This window comes from Columba livia, chromosome 4 (assembly GCF_036013475.1).
Source record: "Columba livia isolate bColLiv1 breed racing homer chromosome 4, bColLiv1.pat.W.v2, whole genome shotgun sequence".
NCBI classification, from domain to species: Eukaryota; Metazoa; Chordata; class Aves; order Columbiformes; family Columbidae; genus Columba; species Columba livia.
In genome coordinates this window covers 57,877,350-57,894,945 of record NC_088605.1, presented here as the reverse complement: position 1 = coordinate 57,894,945, position 17,596 = coordinate 57,877,350, and the positions used below count along the sequence as shown (strand labels likewise).

The window sequence follows — 17,596 nt, the reverse complement described above, 5'->3', positions numbered from 1 at the left end:
AGTTGTTACAAAGAAAATAATTCTTAACATGTAAATACCTTGTTGCCAGAAAGGGACTTCAATCCATTAATATCACTAACTGTCGTAGCTTTACTTCTGCAAAAGGACAGAAGGAGTTGTGTTAATATAGTATTAAGAAGGCCCGAAAATCAGGTATGAAACACCTTGGAAGTGGATAAAAATACTGAAACTACCAACTTATCATATTTCTCCACATTAAGCATACCACAGAACATCATCTCTTAAATGAAAAAGCTAGGCCTAAAACAAAAGCTATATTTCTATACCATATAAAGCTAAAAATAATATTTTTGTTTCTGAGTGCAAGTTTTAGGAAGCCTAACTTATGTGTACTGACTTAGCCATCACCTAAGAAAAAAAAAAAGGGGGGGGGGGGGGGGCACAGGGGCAGGGAAGTGAAACAAAAAGATTTCTCTAAAATTTGTGTGACTACACAAGAAAAACACAGTAGAAGCAGACATTAAAAAAAAATAATCAAAACAAAAACCACACTATTAGTTAACTGGCATCAGGCACTCTAAGGTGCTCCTGTTTTCTACACCTGGCATTGCTGAAAATTACATTCCACAGAGAAAAATCAAGATACTTTTCCCTACAGCTGTTGTAGGGAACTGTCAGCATTAAGTTCTCCCAAAACAAAACCAAATTAAGCTATTTTATTAAAAAAAATAATAATAACTGAAAAGTTCACATTTACAAAACTAAGACGACCTTCTGGAAAACTACGTAATGAAACAAGCTGAAGTCAACTTTAAGACAAGCAAAAAATGTAAGACTTCATAAACATAGCAAAGTGCTTGTAATTTGGTTTAACTAGGTCAAGAGTCACACACACTAGCTCTTGCATCATAAGACATATGGTTTAAATCAAAAACATTGAATTGGATGCTCTCAAGCGAATAGATGACCTTCATTTACAAAGGTGTTAGGGAGGTTAACAGTATATTTTCTTATGACTCCCAAAGATACAGGGTAATGCTACTGTGTACAAAAACCAGGAAAGCTCCAAGAACAGAAAGGAACAGAGGTTTCCACTCTCCGACATTTGACTACAATAATTGTTCCCTGAGGCAGAAATACTTGTTTGTATTTTAACTGGAAATGTTTGGAAAACAAATACTAGGGAACAAAAAAGGAAGCTAATCCCTTTCCTAGAACTTGGTTTTCTTTCTGTGGCGTTTTTCATCTTCTTCCTTTCTGTTGTTTTCAGCTTGAGAAAAAACTCAGCTCCCAACATCTCCGTGAATTACCTCTGCTATGTGCCACACAGACTACAGCAGAGCCCCCAGAAAGGACTTGGATGACGTTCAGCAGGAAGAGGGGGCATGCTGCACTAATACAGCTCCATGGCTTCAATGGATTTTCATAGAAGGCAGGGTTTGAAGAACCATATTAAACAGAAGAAAAACTAACAATATGTAAATGCAAAAACCAGCACTGACCAAGACTTGCTGTCCAAAAGGAATCAGTGGGTCAAAATATCACAGCTAGCTAGAGCATCCAGGTCCAGCAAAAGGAATGTAGGTCCGCAAGTATAATCCCTTTGTTAACATCAAGGAACAAAATGGAGCAAGCTGCATCTGTATTTCTCCATCAGCTACCTCTCAAGTAGGCATTTCAGCCCTTAGATGTGAAAGCACCACAAATCTGATTAGATTCCTGTAACTCGGTTGCAGGAGTGAGCCAAGTAATTCTCATGGAGTTTCCCATGCCAGACTGGCACACTGCCAATCATCCCAGGGGATTCTGCTGGTTTAAACAGGAAGAGGGACATGTTTCAATGGCAACGTTCCATTATGTCAAGAGACCCAAGGCTACACTGCAGGAACAACAGAGGAACCAGGACCATGTCCTTAGGTACAGCAAAGATTACATATTTCATTCTTTCACCATACTTTTAACTTTACGTCTTTGTGTTTCTCAGTAATTTGTAAAGCTTTTCCACTCGATTCTACTACTCATCAGAAATTCAGAAAACTCATTTAACATATACTGCTCAGTGTCATCTCTTACAATAACTTTTAAATCCCTATTACCTGTAGCTGTCATCTTCTGAATCTGAAGCAGATACTTCACTGCTGCCATTACTTTCCTCCGTCATACCAGCAGCACTAAGTTCTGCTACGATTTTCTTTACATCTGTATCAAATACTTTCTCATACAGCAACTCATACAGCAGAGCTGAGGAAGGAGACGAGAAAGTAGAAGGGCAGAATCAATTACAAAGTACATGAGATTTTACACCACCATTACAGCTGCATTTCAAATTATTTCCACCAAACCAAGCAAGCATTTTGATGCGTTAACCAAACCAGTGAAGGCATTAAAAGTAAAACCAGTTGCAACTACAATGATTTAGTGGATCTGCACAAAACTACAAGAAATCAGGTTTCTTGGTAGGTAAATTTGGCCTTAGCCTTGTTAACTTCACAATAGGCAAAGCTTTATAAATAATCAGGATTCTTGTAGGGACACATCAAACCTGATTAGGACCTTCGGGCACTTCTGCATTCTAGTAAAGAATACAATAATCCACAAAGGCAGTTATTTTTTGCATGTGCTACCCCCATGATTTCTGTGGCAAGTTATACATGCAAGGATAATTTTGACATAAACAATTAGTTTGCTAACAAGGAGGTCTGAAATACAAAATTAAACCCACAATGCTGACCAAAGATAATGCAACAGATTATAAATTAGTACAATAACATTTTCTGTTTATATCAGACCACTCAGAGTCGAAGAGGCAGATAAGTCCTCTCCTCTCGGTATATCATCTGCTTTGTCAAGAATCAGGACATAATTGCTCTCGTAAAATCATACAGTCATTGACAATTCAAATGGAAAACCACACTGCTAAAGAATGACAAACAAAAATTGATGCTGATAATTAAAATTTTTGGTAAAAAATACATGCTTTTGACTAAGCAAGATAATACTTACACTGGCACAGAGCAGCCTTTTCTGAATACTCTATGGGATAAACAATATCATAGTGGTTTCCATTTGAGAAGCACAGCAATACCTATCAAAAAACCACACATATTTTAGGGTTTGCATTTCACTTGAGTTGTCATATAAGCACAATGTTTTAAATTCAATTTAATGTACCAATGCACTTCATAATATCTCAAGATTTAAAAAGTCAATAAAACAATCAAAATGTTTAGTGGATGTCTTTTAAACCAAAAAGAATTTGATCAAAAGTAAAACAGAATTTAAGACGGAGATAGCTCTGTAAGTTGGCACCACTTGCAAATTGATTTTTACAAAATTTTAGATTACTAGGAAGATGTATTACACCCCAAATATGGACCACCTATTTAAAAAGAAGTGCTACATGTATTAACAGAACAACTTCCTTAAATATGTACAAAAGAAATTGTTAAAATTCAATTCTCAGAACATTTCATTGTGTTCAATAATAAATCTCACATTAAACTATTTGCTCTTTAGAAAGTAGTTGTAATTCAGCCTTTCACAAAAGTCATAAAACTTTTTTTTTTACCTTATCAGAAAAGCCATTTTCAGTTACGTGCGAAGGAGAAGCATTTGGTTCCCGGTATATTATGAAATCTTTCCTGAGAAAAAAGTAATAAGAATTGGAACATTCAAGACAAGTTCAAGGAACAGACATAACCACAGAAAACAACTGGCAGAAGAGAATACTGAAGAAGATGAGTGCAACTATCACCAGCCAAAAAAAGGCTTACTTTCATGAAAAGGCTTACTTTTACTAGAAAAAGATGCACTGGCACAACATGCACAGAGCCAATGACAAGTAAAACAATTTCCAGACACTGCTTTCTGGAGCTGAGTCTAGAAAGATGATGGCTCCTCAGCTCTGGAGAAATTCATTAAACTTTGTCATTGGGAAATCCACCAGTACGTAAAGGAGGTCGGTTTTATGAAGAGAGACGGGAAACAGAGATAAGTTTCTGGAAGGCAATGGCTTAGGCTAAATCTGTACTGAGAGACTGACTACATGAGTGCAGGAACCCTTCTAGGCACAGAGGCCAGCTAACAGAACAGCCCATGGCTAGGCTCAGAAACTCCTCTTGCCCCCCAAACCAAAGCCTTGTGCTCAGAAGGGTCCAACACAACATTTCTGCTCCCCAGCAGCAGCCCAGCTGCCACCATGTGTTGAGGAGCACGCTGAAAGCCCAACAGACTATCAGCATTGCCTGAGGATCAGATATTCTGACCAAACCTCCAGCATCCCTGAAAATCATGCCCTCCAGATATCTCAGATTTTTTCATGTGTAGCAGATCCTGCTCTTTAAAATAGATGACACACTGTAAAAAGAAAAAAAAAAAAAAAAAACACAACAAAAAACAAAAACCAAACAGACATGCAGAGGGCAGGGGGTTTGGTTTCCCTTTCTCTCCGGACAAAGACTCCAGCAAGAGTGGAGTTGAACACCCTGTAGTGTTCACTAGACTCAAATTGCTGAATTTAAAGCAGCAAAAAAAATCCATCTTTTGTCTCTTCCACTGAAAGAATGGAAAGAAGCTTTTTGGGAAGCTTGGGCTGAACCAGTAGATAGTTTGCTGTTGCAGTGCTGGCAGGTAGTCATCATCAAGGGGACCGATCCAGCACAGTTTTTCAAGCAGGTTTTGAAAATTCTAGTAGGCAGCCTGCAATGCTCATACCACTAAGCTACACCACAGCATTTGCACAGGGGTAATAAAGAAATGGGTACAGACCACAGCTTAGCAACAGGGTTAATAGCAAAGCCTTGGTGAGAAATAGGAAGAGAAGTAATTTTAATAGAAAAATTAAGATATGAAAATTAACAATATACAAACTGTATGACTCCACCCACAACTTGTGCAACCCAGTTTCAAATCCCACATTAAATGTCACTTTCAAAGCTCGCTTTTCTGGGTTTTTTTTCCCCCCTACCTCGACATCTGCAATTTTCAAAGTATATTTGGAATTTTTTGGAGAACTAGAGTATAACGTAAAATTCCATCTTTGCTATTCCAACTGGTTAACTAAAAAAGCAACTGAACTGATCTCAATAAAATATATTTAAACGTTTTCTTACTTGTACATAAGAGAAAGGGCACTTATTTCTACTTGTCCAACCCATTCCTGTATAGAAACAAAAATAAAAATAAAAAATAAAGTTAAATCAAACACACAATTATTATACTTCCTCATGTGTGCAGATCAAGAGAAGCAAGAAGTAAGTGTCAAAAATAAATATAACACCACTGAGTCTGGAGTTCATGTGAGACATTTTGTACTTGAAGGTTTTTTCAACCAGTAAGGTTAAGGGGTACAAACTAGTGGGATTTCTGCCCAAAGCAGAAACAGATCTGTATGAAAACTGAGAGAACTAAGCACAGTCAAATAAATACAGATCTATCATTAAAGAATATGATTTTGAAAGGTGATACTACTTTTTTTTCTTCTATTAAATGACAAGTAATCTAGCTTCTCAAAATTGATTTTTTTTAAAAAAGTGAGCATCACATTTATCAATTACTTTTAAAAAATGTTACTCTCTGCCTTCAAAACTGTCTGGTTTTAGGGGCCTTTACCTATAAATGAATTGGAAAAAGAACCTTGAGGCTTAACGCTCCTGCCTAAAACACAGATAACTTCCATACAAATATCTTGACATCGTCTTGTGAAGTAATCCAACACAAAGTATACAGACCACTTCCAAACAGCCAAAATAAACTTCTGATATTTAGTTGCATTTCTCATGCAAGCAGCTGTATGTCAACACCTGAAGAGAGACCACAAGTCTGCTCTTTAAAGCTGTTAAACAGTGACATATCAGTAACACCATAAACCAGATTCAAATCATGGAAAAGTAGAAGTTGTTGCTTCCCTTACCAGCCCAGCTGCTGTACTGCTCCAGTGTGATGTGACTAGATCCCACTCTTGTTTCATTTGTTTGTTTGGGGGTTTTGTTTGTTACTTCTTGGATTTGGTTCATTTGTTTTGGGTTTGTTTGTTTTGAATACTTACTAAATTAAAACCAACTGAAATTAAATTTGGGGCAGGAATTTGTAGCAGGCTGGGATTTTTTTTATTTTTTTTTAAATTGTCATGACAATTTTATAAGCTAGAACAACGATATTAATTCTGCTGAGCATGTAAAAGAGCTACTGTATGTTTTTCAGAAATATTTTTTTAAACATTAACAGATGTACAAAAACCACATTTTCTATACACACAGCGCAGTGTTGTAGTTCAGAGCAGAGTAAGTTCTACTAAAAATGGCACGATCTACTATTTAGCACAGCATATAACCACAAGATTTGACTCACAAAGCTTTGTGATTAAACATCCTGGAATAAACAAAGCAAGACAGAAGCAGAATAGGCTAACATCCACTATTTTCCACCATTAATTTTGGAAACTGAAATAAAGAATCATCTGGTTAGCCATTCTAACTAAGAATGCTGTAGGTATGGTGGGAGCCAAGGGGACGTGGAAAAATAAATTATGCTTTCTAGGAAGGGAAAGTTTAACAAAGTTATGTACAAATAAATGCTTAAGAGAATTAACAGATTTTGCAACGTTGGACTAGATTGTCCTCTTTTCCCAATCCCACTCGGTTTACACAAATTGTTAACTCCCTAATAAAAATATTAAAATTACTAAAAATATTAAAATCAAATTGAGGAGGGGAGATAATTTTGCTTTAAATCAATATATTCACAAAAACCTGTGGCTACTGTCTATAATATTTCTCACATCAGTAACTGTCTTTCAATCACCTAAACTCTTAGACCTTTATTCAAGGCTGCCTTCAAGAAAAAGGTAGCCATGGTATATTTGTCGGTGTTTGCAAAGGCTGGAAACATTTGGATACCGTTTTGAGGAACAACACTTAAATCAAGACATGCAAAAAAACCCCCAAATAATTTTACAATATAGAGTACAAACAAAAATATATATTCACATAATTCGAAGACCGCTTAAGCTAAGTCAAAAACATGTGAGAATAACGCATTACCCATCAACTCCAACAACAATACTGCTTTCTATTATAAAATCAAGTTTAACATACCTGTGGATTTTCCAGACATTTTAAATACTCTTCAAATGGCCCCTCTATGAACTGTATTAAAAAAAAAAAAAGTAATAGTTATTTTTATTAGCGTAGTGTATGGAACCCCCAATCTATGACCCACTGAACCAATGGGAATGTACCATTGGAAATTTAAGACTATCGTGCCCTCAAAGAACTAACAATCTAAGTATAAAGTGACGTAGAGATGAGGGAATAAATGCCCAAATACATTGGTCTGCATTCCAGAAAATAACCACATAAACAGCTTTTAGAATCATCACACAATCCAAACTGAACAAGCAAAAGCCCAAAAAGAAATCCAGGAGCCAAACAGGGAATCTAAAGAAAGCAAAGCTGCTGGCAAGTAGATATTTATGGGCAATTTATCCCAGAGGTGCACAGCATCACTGGGGAGAGCATGTGTGGGCTCATCCAAGTATCTTGTTAAAGCAGGCAGCAACGGACAATCAGAAATGGGAGTCACATTTCTGTAGTACCCAAGTAGCCATAAGATATAGCGTAGGCAAATCATAAGGCACTTTTTCTCTTTTCTGCATCACTTCAAACTGCTTTTACTTTCAGTGAAAGGATGCAAACAATAGGGCTACACTGTAAGTGCCAGGCTAAGGAAGTGATTCTTCAGCTGCACTCCTTAACACGCAAGAAGAGACCAAAGTCACATTTGTCAATGCCAGAGAAACAAACTATGGTAATTGAGACTTGTTAACTTCAAAGTGTTTCAGCCATGCTGGCCAACAGAGAACCTGTATTTTTAAAATGCTATTTAGACACCATTTGTTTCATTTAGTTAAATATGCATAGAGGTCCAATGAAAGAAGCAGTTCCCATAATGAACTTAAGCTACAACCAGGATGACCTCTTTACTCATAATAATTAAGAAACACGATCATAAGGAAAACTGTGAGAAGCAGAGAGATTAAAAGTTCTGCTTTAGCCATTTTGAACCTGGCTGGACAGTGTTGTTCACAACAAGAATCAAAACGTTGGGCCAAAATTTTCAATTTAGACAGACTCAGGTAGGAAGTTAAAAGGTGGATCAGTAAAACATGACCATGGACAACAGTTGTTTCACATCTTAAAAATAAATGACCTAAATATAACACATAGAGGAAGAAAGGAAGGGCACTAGAAAGTTCTCATAGAAAATGGAAGAGTTAAAAAGAGAATGAAGAGAGTAGCAACCAAAGATAACACTTCAAGAAAGGATGTGGATGAAAATTAAGACAGTGGTTACACAAAGTCACCTGAAACCTTGGTTACAGCAATATCAATGGAATGAAAGAGACAGAAATCCAAGCTGAAATGGCTACAGTACACAGAGAGAAGATGAACTTCAGTGAGTACTATTGGTAAATACTAAGACAGATGAGTAAATATTTAAACTAAGAGACTAGAGAAAGAGGCATTTGTTGTTTGGTTGTGGTTTTGTGTGGTGTTTTTTTGTTTGTTTGGAGTTTTTTGGTTGTTATTTTGTTGGCTTTTGTTTGGTTTTGTTGTTGTGGGGTTTTTTGTTTGGTTTTTGTTTTTTTTTTTGTTTATTTAAGAGAGATAAGCTAGCAATACAAAGTTAAGAGATACAGAGACTGCAGGAGATCAGCAGAGATTAAGCAATGTATGGGAGGAAGTAGGAACACTATGAAATGAGAACAGGTATGAAACACTTCAACCTTGTAAATAAAATCCCATTTTGAAAAATGACAAGAAACTTAAAGAGACTTTTCAGAAGGACAGCAAAGATGGATAGAGAAGAGGTCACATCACTTGGGTCAAGTCTGATCAAAAAAAGTACAGTGGAGGAGAGAGACCAAGACAGTAAAACCAGTTGGAGTTGACAAAGCAGTTACTCAGCTGAGAAGGTGCCAGAACTAGGCAGGGGAAACACATTTAGAGCCAAGAACGGCCATGGTATTTCCAAACACTACACAATACAACAAGAAAACAGAAGTAGAGAAGCAGATACTGGAATGAAAGGGGTAATTCTGGAAAGAAAGGGATTTAAAATCAGCAGTAAAAAAATTAAAAAAAAGAGAGAGAGAAAGAGAGGGAGAGAGAGATCTAAGAGCTGATAAGTTCTCAGATGGACTAGAAAAAAAAATGAAGAGTCCTTGCAAATAGAAATAGTAAAGTCAGAGCTGCATTCTCCCTGAGATACTCACTGTATTTCATGTCATTCATTCTTGACAACTTCCACATTAACAGTAATCAGTCACATTTGAACACAGGGCACTTTGTCAGAAATTACAGCAAATACACACATCCTTATTTCTGCTTTCCTTCTCTTCCCTATGTCAATATGCATCTAAAACAGCCTTTTAATTTTAAGTTTGGGTAAATTCAGAACAGAAAGAGAGAGCTAAGTAATAATCCTCTAATAACAAATGTTTACACCTTTGTTTAGCTATCCTGAAAATCAGTTAGGTGGTATATACACTAAAACACACACAAACACTAGCAGCAACACCATTATTTATTACAGTTTTTTTAAAGGGAAGAAAAAAAGGATTTTATTATGTCAACACTGACTGCATTGGCCAAATATAGATGAATATAAAAATATTTTATGCCTATGGTTGACGAAGCAGAACTTCACTACAGATGTTTAGAAAAATACACAGTAGCAATACATAATCAATTGTAGACCCTGAAATAAATTTCATTGATCTCAGCAGCCAAATCGCTCATATATTGCGGAAACAACTAAATAGCACAATAAGAACATTTTATGACCTTCATTAAATAGGCATTATAACAAAATAAAATACAGATTTTGGTAGCTCCACTACAGACTATTAAAGTAAGTTTGCTTTGTTTTTTAATGAGCATTAAAAACTCTCCCCACTCTTTCCACCCGCCAGTCCAAGCAGTGTACAGGTCCTTCTTCAGGCTTATGAAAGTGAGTCACTACCAATATGTGCCGACTAATTTAAAGAGCACACACTTTGAAAAGCACCAACCAGTGTATGCTAATACTTTCAGAAACAGCAGAATATACCTTAGAAAAGTGGAAGGAATAAAGCCACATTTTCTAAAATGCTCACAAAGAAAACAAGAATACTTACTGCTTCAAATTTCTCCCTATTTTTACGAAGATAGTCTACACAAGCCATCCTAACATCAATATGCCGAGACTGAGAATGTAACACCTACAAATGGAGAAAAAGAAGAAAGTGACACTGGTTCCCAAAACTTTTGATGATGGTTCATAAATAAAGACTGTTGTCTAAATACAGGCTTGGAAGCATGCTAGGTTTATTTTTAATAATATTTAACAACACATTTATGCAAGTGAAACCTCGATTACTTACTAAAAAAATTAAGTAACTGCAGAATTCACAAACATATTAAATTCAAATCTTCAATTTTATGAGGATTTACTAAGCAAAAGGAGAAGCATTTGTTGTCATTCTTTAACACACTCCTTTGTAAATGATTTCAATTAATTGAAGAAGTTACTGCAGGAGTGGATGAAGAAATCAAATAGTAACATGCACTTGTTCAAATGAAATTCAACCAAATAAAAGAGAGTGCAGGGTTACTGTCTCTTGACTTTAAGAGGTGTAGGTCTGTTGCCCAAGCACTGATTTGGAAGCCAGGAATTCAGATCCCCGTTTGATACCTGCATTCTACCTCCTATTCAAATCTCTACTAGAAAACTACTACTTTCATCACAGTTTCAGAGCTACCTCTAACGTGTCTTTTTCTGCATCCTCACCACAATGTAGGTAAGTTCCAGCCAATTTAAATAGCAGCCTCTCTTGCAATCCTTACACATTGCCCTTAATATAAAACACTTCCTAATTCAGATCAATTCAGTTTTTCTTCATGAAGTGTACAGATATTAGGACAAATTTGTGCATAAACATCTCTTAACTCTGAATTAAAGACTTTCCCTTTAATAAAATAATAGGATGTTTAAAATTTAATTAAAAGTTGGAAAAAAGTTCTACATACACTGGAGTGTAGAAGACACCTTCTATAAATATTAATGAACAACATTAGAATATCAATGTATATTCATTGATTATTCTCTTGAAATAAACACTCACTTCAGAACAACTGTTTTTGCTTGCCTGAAGTTATAAATTCAATGGGGAAAGTAATTAAAAATAAAAGTTAACTGTATATAATTAGCACAGGAATCCAGGCTCCCAGAATCAGAAGCACCAGAGCTCCCACTGCTGCGTGTTTGTATTTAAGACAAGATGACGCTGTCACTTTTTTTCTTTAAAACTAACACTGAAATGGGGGAGGGGAACTCAACAGGAAGAACTGAAAGCAAACTACTCACTTTCTCTAACTTTATAGTAAAGTAATTAAGAAAACTAAGAACAAGGCTTTTCAGCCCTTTCCACTAAATTCAGTTTCCTAGATAGTCTCATACAAAGCATTTGTGCTCGAATGTTGAAATCTTACACTGAAAAAAAGCTCTGAGGCTGCAGTGGAAGGTCAAAACAGGTAACAATTTATTGATGGCTGTACAGGGAGAACTCTTCTGCCCTTCCGTGAAATATTTATTTTTTTTTTTTCCCTGGCACATGACTGCGTAACCTTAACCCACACTTGTCTGCATTTTAAACACCAATTATCACCCTATAATGAGACCCACTTCCCATGCTTTCATGCGAAGTAGCTTCGTTTATGTAAGCAGTTAGTTACCTGCTCGGCCACAGCCCTGAAAAGACAAGATCCATCCTTGGCAACTCTCTTCCTGTACAAGCCCTGAGATCGCAGGTAGCAGTCCATGGAATCCTCCCCGGGGGCTGCCGTACCGCTGCCCTGATGACTCTGCTCCCCGCCGTCGGCTTTGCACGTCGACTCCATGTTTATCGCTTCAGGCCGTGGAGAATCGCTGCACCTCTCCTAGCCCCACATGGCAAAGCAAACCCAGCAAGCAGCTCCAGGGTCGGGTAAAGGAAACAGCAGCAGGTTGGGGGAGAAGAGCGCCGGGTCCTCCCCCCAACACTCGAGGTAGCAGCAGCAATAGGAAAAGCAGCCGGTCTCACTTTATCAATTTGCATGTGGGGAACAAGTGCAAAGTTTTACTCCGCGCTCTGGACTTGCGGCTCCATAAACAATGTCGCTTCTACGCTCCTCTGGCAGGACGGGCGGCAGCTCCCGGGAACGGCTCCGGCGGGGTCTCGGTCCCGCTGCTCCTCCGGGGCGGCGAGCCCCGGCGCGCTGCCGGCCTGCCGGGCGGAAAACAAAAGAGAAAGGACATGTGCTACCGCCGCCGGGCCACAGAGGAGGAACAACAAAAAAAGAAAGCGTCACCTGGCCTCTATTTTCACTGTTAGCCCGGGCGCTGCTGGGAATGGTAGTCCCGGCGGGGGAGGAAGAGGGAGCCGGGCGGGGAGCGCAGCCCGCCGCAGCCACGGGAGGTTTAGTTAAATTAAGAAATAAAAATAAAAAAAAAAAGCCATAGACGTTCAGTACTTCTAATATACTACTTTTGTTTATACTGCTCTCAGTGGTAAGAAGCAAAAGGTATTTTTGTAACAACTGCATGACTAAATTGCTCTTAGCATTATAAAACAGCCTTTAGAAGATTTTGGTGCACAAAAAAACCCCAAACTTTCCAAACCTGTAATGCTTTTTCGCCCCCTCCCCCCCCCCTTTTTTTTTACTGTGATTGTTTGACTTACCTAGGAGGGAAAGCTACAAAGCTGTCTCAGTAGATGAAGACAGAAGGAACAAAAGCCCTGATTCTTTTTTTATTTTCAGCCAGCAATAATAAGACCAGAGAGGCCTGTGACCTGAGCCGAGATCCGTATATAATAATAACTGATTGAATAAGCGGAAGTTACAAGCCAGGCTGAGTCAGGAGAAAGTGCTCCAGCAGCTCTGTATAAGCAGTACCAAACCCCCTTTTCCTTACAGAAGCCCTCGTTTGCCCAAAAGAATGTTGGTCTGCTAGAAACAAAAGCAAATTCCCCGGCGATCTCTGTAAAGAAGGAGAATAGAAACTGAGCAAAGTGAAAGTAAAGCGCTAAAGGCATCTAAAACTCCAAGAGACACAGAAAGCTGGTCAAGCAGCATGGGGATGGTTGAGACAAGGAGTGCGAGGTAAAAATACTAGCAAGGGGCTGGACGGAAAGTTCAAACTTCTGGTGAGAAGACAGGAAAGGTCATCTAACAAGACTGAACTACAAACAGCTGAGGCCACTGACTCAGCTACCATATTAACTTATGAAACTAAGACCAGCAGAGTCCTGCAGGCGGGAGGCGCTTTTTCTGTAAATAAGTGATTTGGCAAGATGCTGTTGAGACCAACAAACTACTGTCCAGTTAGACAGTTTCTTAGAAATATCCCATTTTTCCTTACCATATTTGTCACAGTTAGGGAGAAAACTATCTTCTAACATATCCACAAATTTGTCTTCTCTCATATTTGAGCGTTTTGTCATTGTGATTCTGAAGGCCAGCTAGGGGAAAGGCAAATGCCTTTCATCACATCTGCAAGATGCAAAACCACACTTCATCCAGTATGTGGCAGAATGTAAATTTAGTTCTGATAAGTGAACACAATGAGAAAATTAAAGAATTAAAGTCATATAGTTGTCCGTTTCCTAAAAGGCCAGTCTTTTTGCAACCAACTCCTGAAGTCGATCAGGCAACAGTGGCCCGCAGATTCTTTTTTCCAAGTACCGCTATACAACAGGCAATCTATTTCCAAAAAGGTGAAGTTCTCACTATCTTCTAGATTACCTATTTGCTTAGTAGTCCACTAGGAGACTTTTGTCTTTGTCTGAAGAAATCTAGCTGGTATATACACACACATTCTTAGGCACAGGGAAAAATGCATCCACTGAAAGAGATTTGATACACCTCAACTTTAAAATAAATGCTCCACCAAGATAAGAATGACCAAATTATAACTCATGAGTTACTCCACATGTTCTAATTAGTGAGTAGTTTTATTAACACTTTCAGTTATCACTTCTACCACTACCACTAGTTCCTCCTCTGCACCAGCCTCCCAATCTCTATTGCCCACACAAGCACTTCTGCTAACCATGCACTGAAACAGCTCAGGAAGCTGACTCAGTCTTAAAAAAAAAATATATATATATATATAGATATAGATATAGATAAATAAAACTTTATTTTTAAGCCAAGATTAATTTTGCGATTCACTTTTCAATTCACAGCCTGCCTGTGCCAACACCTGAGCCAGCAAAGCGGAGGGGCCAGCCCTGCGGGTGGGGGGGGGCAGTCTGCCTTCACTCATCAAACTGCAACCTTGAAGAGATGAGACCAGTTTTAACCCGGCCTCACGCCCGCCCTTTCCCGCTTCACGCAGCGCCGCTTCACTAGGAGCCTCCTCCCAGTCCGCAAGTCCGGCCTGGGCGCCTCGGCACAGACCGGGAACGGGCACCCGGGCAAGGGCGGCCCCTCGGCCTGCAGCTCGACGGCCTCCCGGAGCAGGAGCAGCTCCAGGAGGGCGCTGCCTCCTCAGCGGCCCTGCCTGCCCGGCCACACGAGCCACCGCCCCGGCGGTGGGGCCGGACTCCCCGCCCGGACGAGCCGCGGCGCGGTGGGGCCCGCTCCCTTCCCCCACCCGCTGACTGGCACTTACCGGTGGAGGGGCGGGCGGGCGCGTGGGCCCTTCTTCCTCTTCCTTCTCCTCCCCCCGAGCAACGGCTGCAGTGGCGGCAGCGGCCCCAGCGGCGGCGCAGACAATTCAATCTCCCGCGGCGCCCGTGCTGCTCGCGTCGCTCCCCGATGATGCGGCTGCTGCCAGCGCCGGCCCGGTCTCGCCCTCCCGCCTCACCGCCTTTCATCACTCTTCGCCGCACACGCGAGCGAGCGCGCGCCCGCACCGTTTCCCTCCCCCTTCGGCCGCAGTTGGTTTGTCCCGCCGGCCACACCTGTGTGGGTTGCTGCGGCTCGTACCATTTGCCGTACAGGGGAGGAAAGAGGCGGCCGACGAGAATGCCGAAGTGCCGGAGGAAGGAGAGGCGGTTCGCGCGGGACTGTTCTAGGCTCCGTCCCTGAGCGGCTTTAGGGAGCCGGATGGTGCCGAGGCGAGCGGCAGCCGCCTCATGTCCCCACCCAGAGGGGGCACGCAGTGGTACGGCCCGGGGAACGTCTCTCTTCCCCCTCCCCAGCAGGTCCCAGTGCTCGGGTTTGCCGCCGCCAAGGGCGGGTGGGGGACTTTGGGGACTATCCTCACACCCCGGCATCCGCGGGGCCGGGCGGGCTCTCTCTGCCTCATGGCACCGCTTCCTCGGGTGGTTTAGCCGAATTGTGAGGTGCAACGGGAAGCGGTTTTTAAGAGTTTTCGTGGCCAGTGATTCTTGTGACGAGTTGCCAGCCCGCTGTGGGGCGGGAGCCGGCCATCCCATCGGCCTCGCTGCCAAAAGGAAGAACTGTTAAAACTGTGCCCTCAGGATGCGTTGTGCAGTCACAGCAATAGCGTGTGTTCTCATAACGCGTCGCTCTTTCCCAGAGATGCTGTAACCGGCATGAAGAAATGTGTAAAATTTCTGCAGATCGGTAGTGGGAGGGTTGTGAGAAGAGTAAGCAAGTGGGTGACAAGTTCAAACTTGATTATTTTTTTTTTTTCTTCCCAAATAAAATGCTTATTCAGGCTAGAGCAACCCAAAGTGTTCAGGGGGAATTAAGAAAATAAATAAGTAAACAAATACTTTAACCTAGCTAGCATGCGTATTAATTGTGGTGATAAAGCCTGATGCATAAAGACAGTAAAAAACGTGGTCTGGTAAAAAAAAATATTTCTAGATTACCTATTTGCTTAGTAGTCCACTAGGAGACTTTTGTCTTTGTCTGAAATAACTATTTTTAGTTGAAATAGAGTATGAGGTGAAATAAACAACTAGGCTTGCCTGGTAATGTGCAATTCAGTCAATCTTTCTGTGCATGTTAAATAGAGGTTTGCACATGAACACTACATTTGAAGATAGTAGGTTAAAAAACAATCCAGTTTAAGTCACTTATTCCTTTCTGGTCTTAGGTTTCTGAAGCTACAGAACAGCACACGCGTGAGCTGGTAGTGGCTTCGTGTGCCTGTGTTGGTGCTGGCGCACAGGTACAGTAACACAGCTGGACAGTGAAACACGTGGAGAAAACTGACCTGACTGACAGGCAAGTGTTCCTCTGCAGTATTTTTCGGTGAGACCAGGTCTACAGAGTGTTTTGTTGTCCACTCGCTACACAAACACCAACACAAGAGAGGGAGAGTGTGGGAAAGAGAAAACAGATGAAGAGGAGATGACAGGTTTTGGTTCTGGTGTAGTGCCAGGTGAGATCCCTATCAGACTTCAGCTTGAGATACCAAGAACATTAGAGCTGTCCAGAACCCCTTGTAGCAAATCCAGAAAGCCTATTCAAAGTTTTCATTTAATCCTTCCATGGTGAGCTTGGTTCCCCATAAGATGTATGTATTCTGGCAAGTCATGATTACTTGGTTTTGGAGTCTTTTCTGAATATTTACAATTTCTTATCCAGGTTGTGTTCCTACTGACAGCAACAAAACAGTTATGCCCCTTATGCAGAAGCTTTAAAAATATTTACAAAATAATTAAACAGTAAATAAGAGATACTGTTACATGTTTAAATGAAAAAATACACTTTTCCTGACATCACAGCATAAATAGCTCAGTCCAACATTTAATTGAGTTGGTAGGAAGATTTCTATTGCCATTAGTGGGTGATGGATCAGACTTAAATAGAGAACGATAAGAGCGGCTTAAACATAAACCCTTTTATTTATGGATCTCTGTGTGCAGACAAACTTGGTTTTAATGCTGCTGATGAAGAATAGGCCTGGATTTCATGTCTATCTTGCAGAATGGCGGTGCAATCAGAGCAGAATATAGTAATGGTTGCATTACTGTTGCATGCTGTTTATAGCTGACTGCATCTTTGTGCTCTGTGGACGAGTCAAACATCATACACTCCCAGTATTATACACCTTCATTACATCTCAAAGAACTACAGAAATGCAGTCTACTTGAGTTTTAAATTATCACCCTTCAAAAATGTAGTAATCATGTAACATTTTGCCTTCTGACTGCTTTTAATCTTGATTTACAGTTGTATTTTTTCTTAAAGACTGATTTTTCACTGATTGCTAACCATTAAAACATGCTGATTATAGTCTTTATGCATAATTTAGCATTTCTTTTTGCTAACAAAGAGGGCATGTTTTATCTACCTGTGAGGCATTTCCGATTTAAACATAACATTTATATGGATTCTTAATTTTTACATACATTTTACTATTTCAGAAAATTAGGACTGTTTAATTTCCTTTTTTAATAGGTAATTATTATGCTTTTACTTGTGATTCATATCAAGCTCCTTGTGGATAAATATGAGAATTGAAAGAAAATAATGAGAAAAAAAATATATAGTTGCTTTTAGGTAATTGAGATTACTATAAGTATGTATTTGAATCTTCTTCTTAAGAAGATATTCTAAGTACGTTTTACTTTGAAAAAGGTTTTATTAAAAATGGAAGTATACTTGTAGGAAGAGAATTTAATTCCTTTAAT

The 17,596-nt window shown here is 39.8% G+C and overlaps 2 protein-coding genes across 7 annotated transcripts in view; one reads left to right on the top strand and one right to left on the bottom strand.

Annotated features, from left to right (window-relative positions):
* Window positions 1–14,822, bottom strand: part of OTUD4 (OTU deubiquitinase 4) — a 31,694-nt gene extending 16,872 nt beyond the window's left edge. For 3 of the 6 annotated variants that reach the window (XM_065061931.1, XM_065061934.1, XM_065061933.1), the window contains exons 1-9: window positions 14,656–14,822; window positions 11,736–12,265; window positions 10,139–10,222; window positions 7,056–7,106; window positions 5,073–5,119; window positions 3,530–3,602; window positions 2,965–3,046; window positions 2,058–2,202; window positions 39–96 (exon numbers count right to left, since the gene is read on the bottom strand). In XM_065061931.1, coding sequence (XP_064918003.1) covers window positions 39–96; window positions 2,058–2,202; window positions 2,965–3,046; window positions 3,530–3,602; window positions 5,073–5,119; window positions 7,056–7,106; window positions 10,139–10,222; window positions 11,736–11,900 — 705 coding nt within the window. In that variant the 5' untranslated portion in view covers window positions 11,901–12,265; window positions 14,656–14,822. The other 3 variants (XM_065061932.1, XM_021284047.2, XM_065061935.1) reach the window with 3 other exon arrangements.
* A 96-nt stretch (window positions 14,823–14,918) lies between these two features.
* The window catches only part of SMAD1 (SMAD family member 1), a 110,449-nt gene continuing 107,771 nt past the window's right edge, over window positions 14,919–17,596 (top strand). The window contains exons 1-2 of the mRNA XM_065061938.1: window positions 14,919–15,150; window positions 16,054–16,184. The gene's annotated coding sequence lies outside the window, so the exon portion shown is untranslated. The remainder of the gene's footprint in view (window positions 15,151–16,053; window positions 16,185–17,596) is intronic.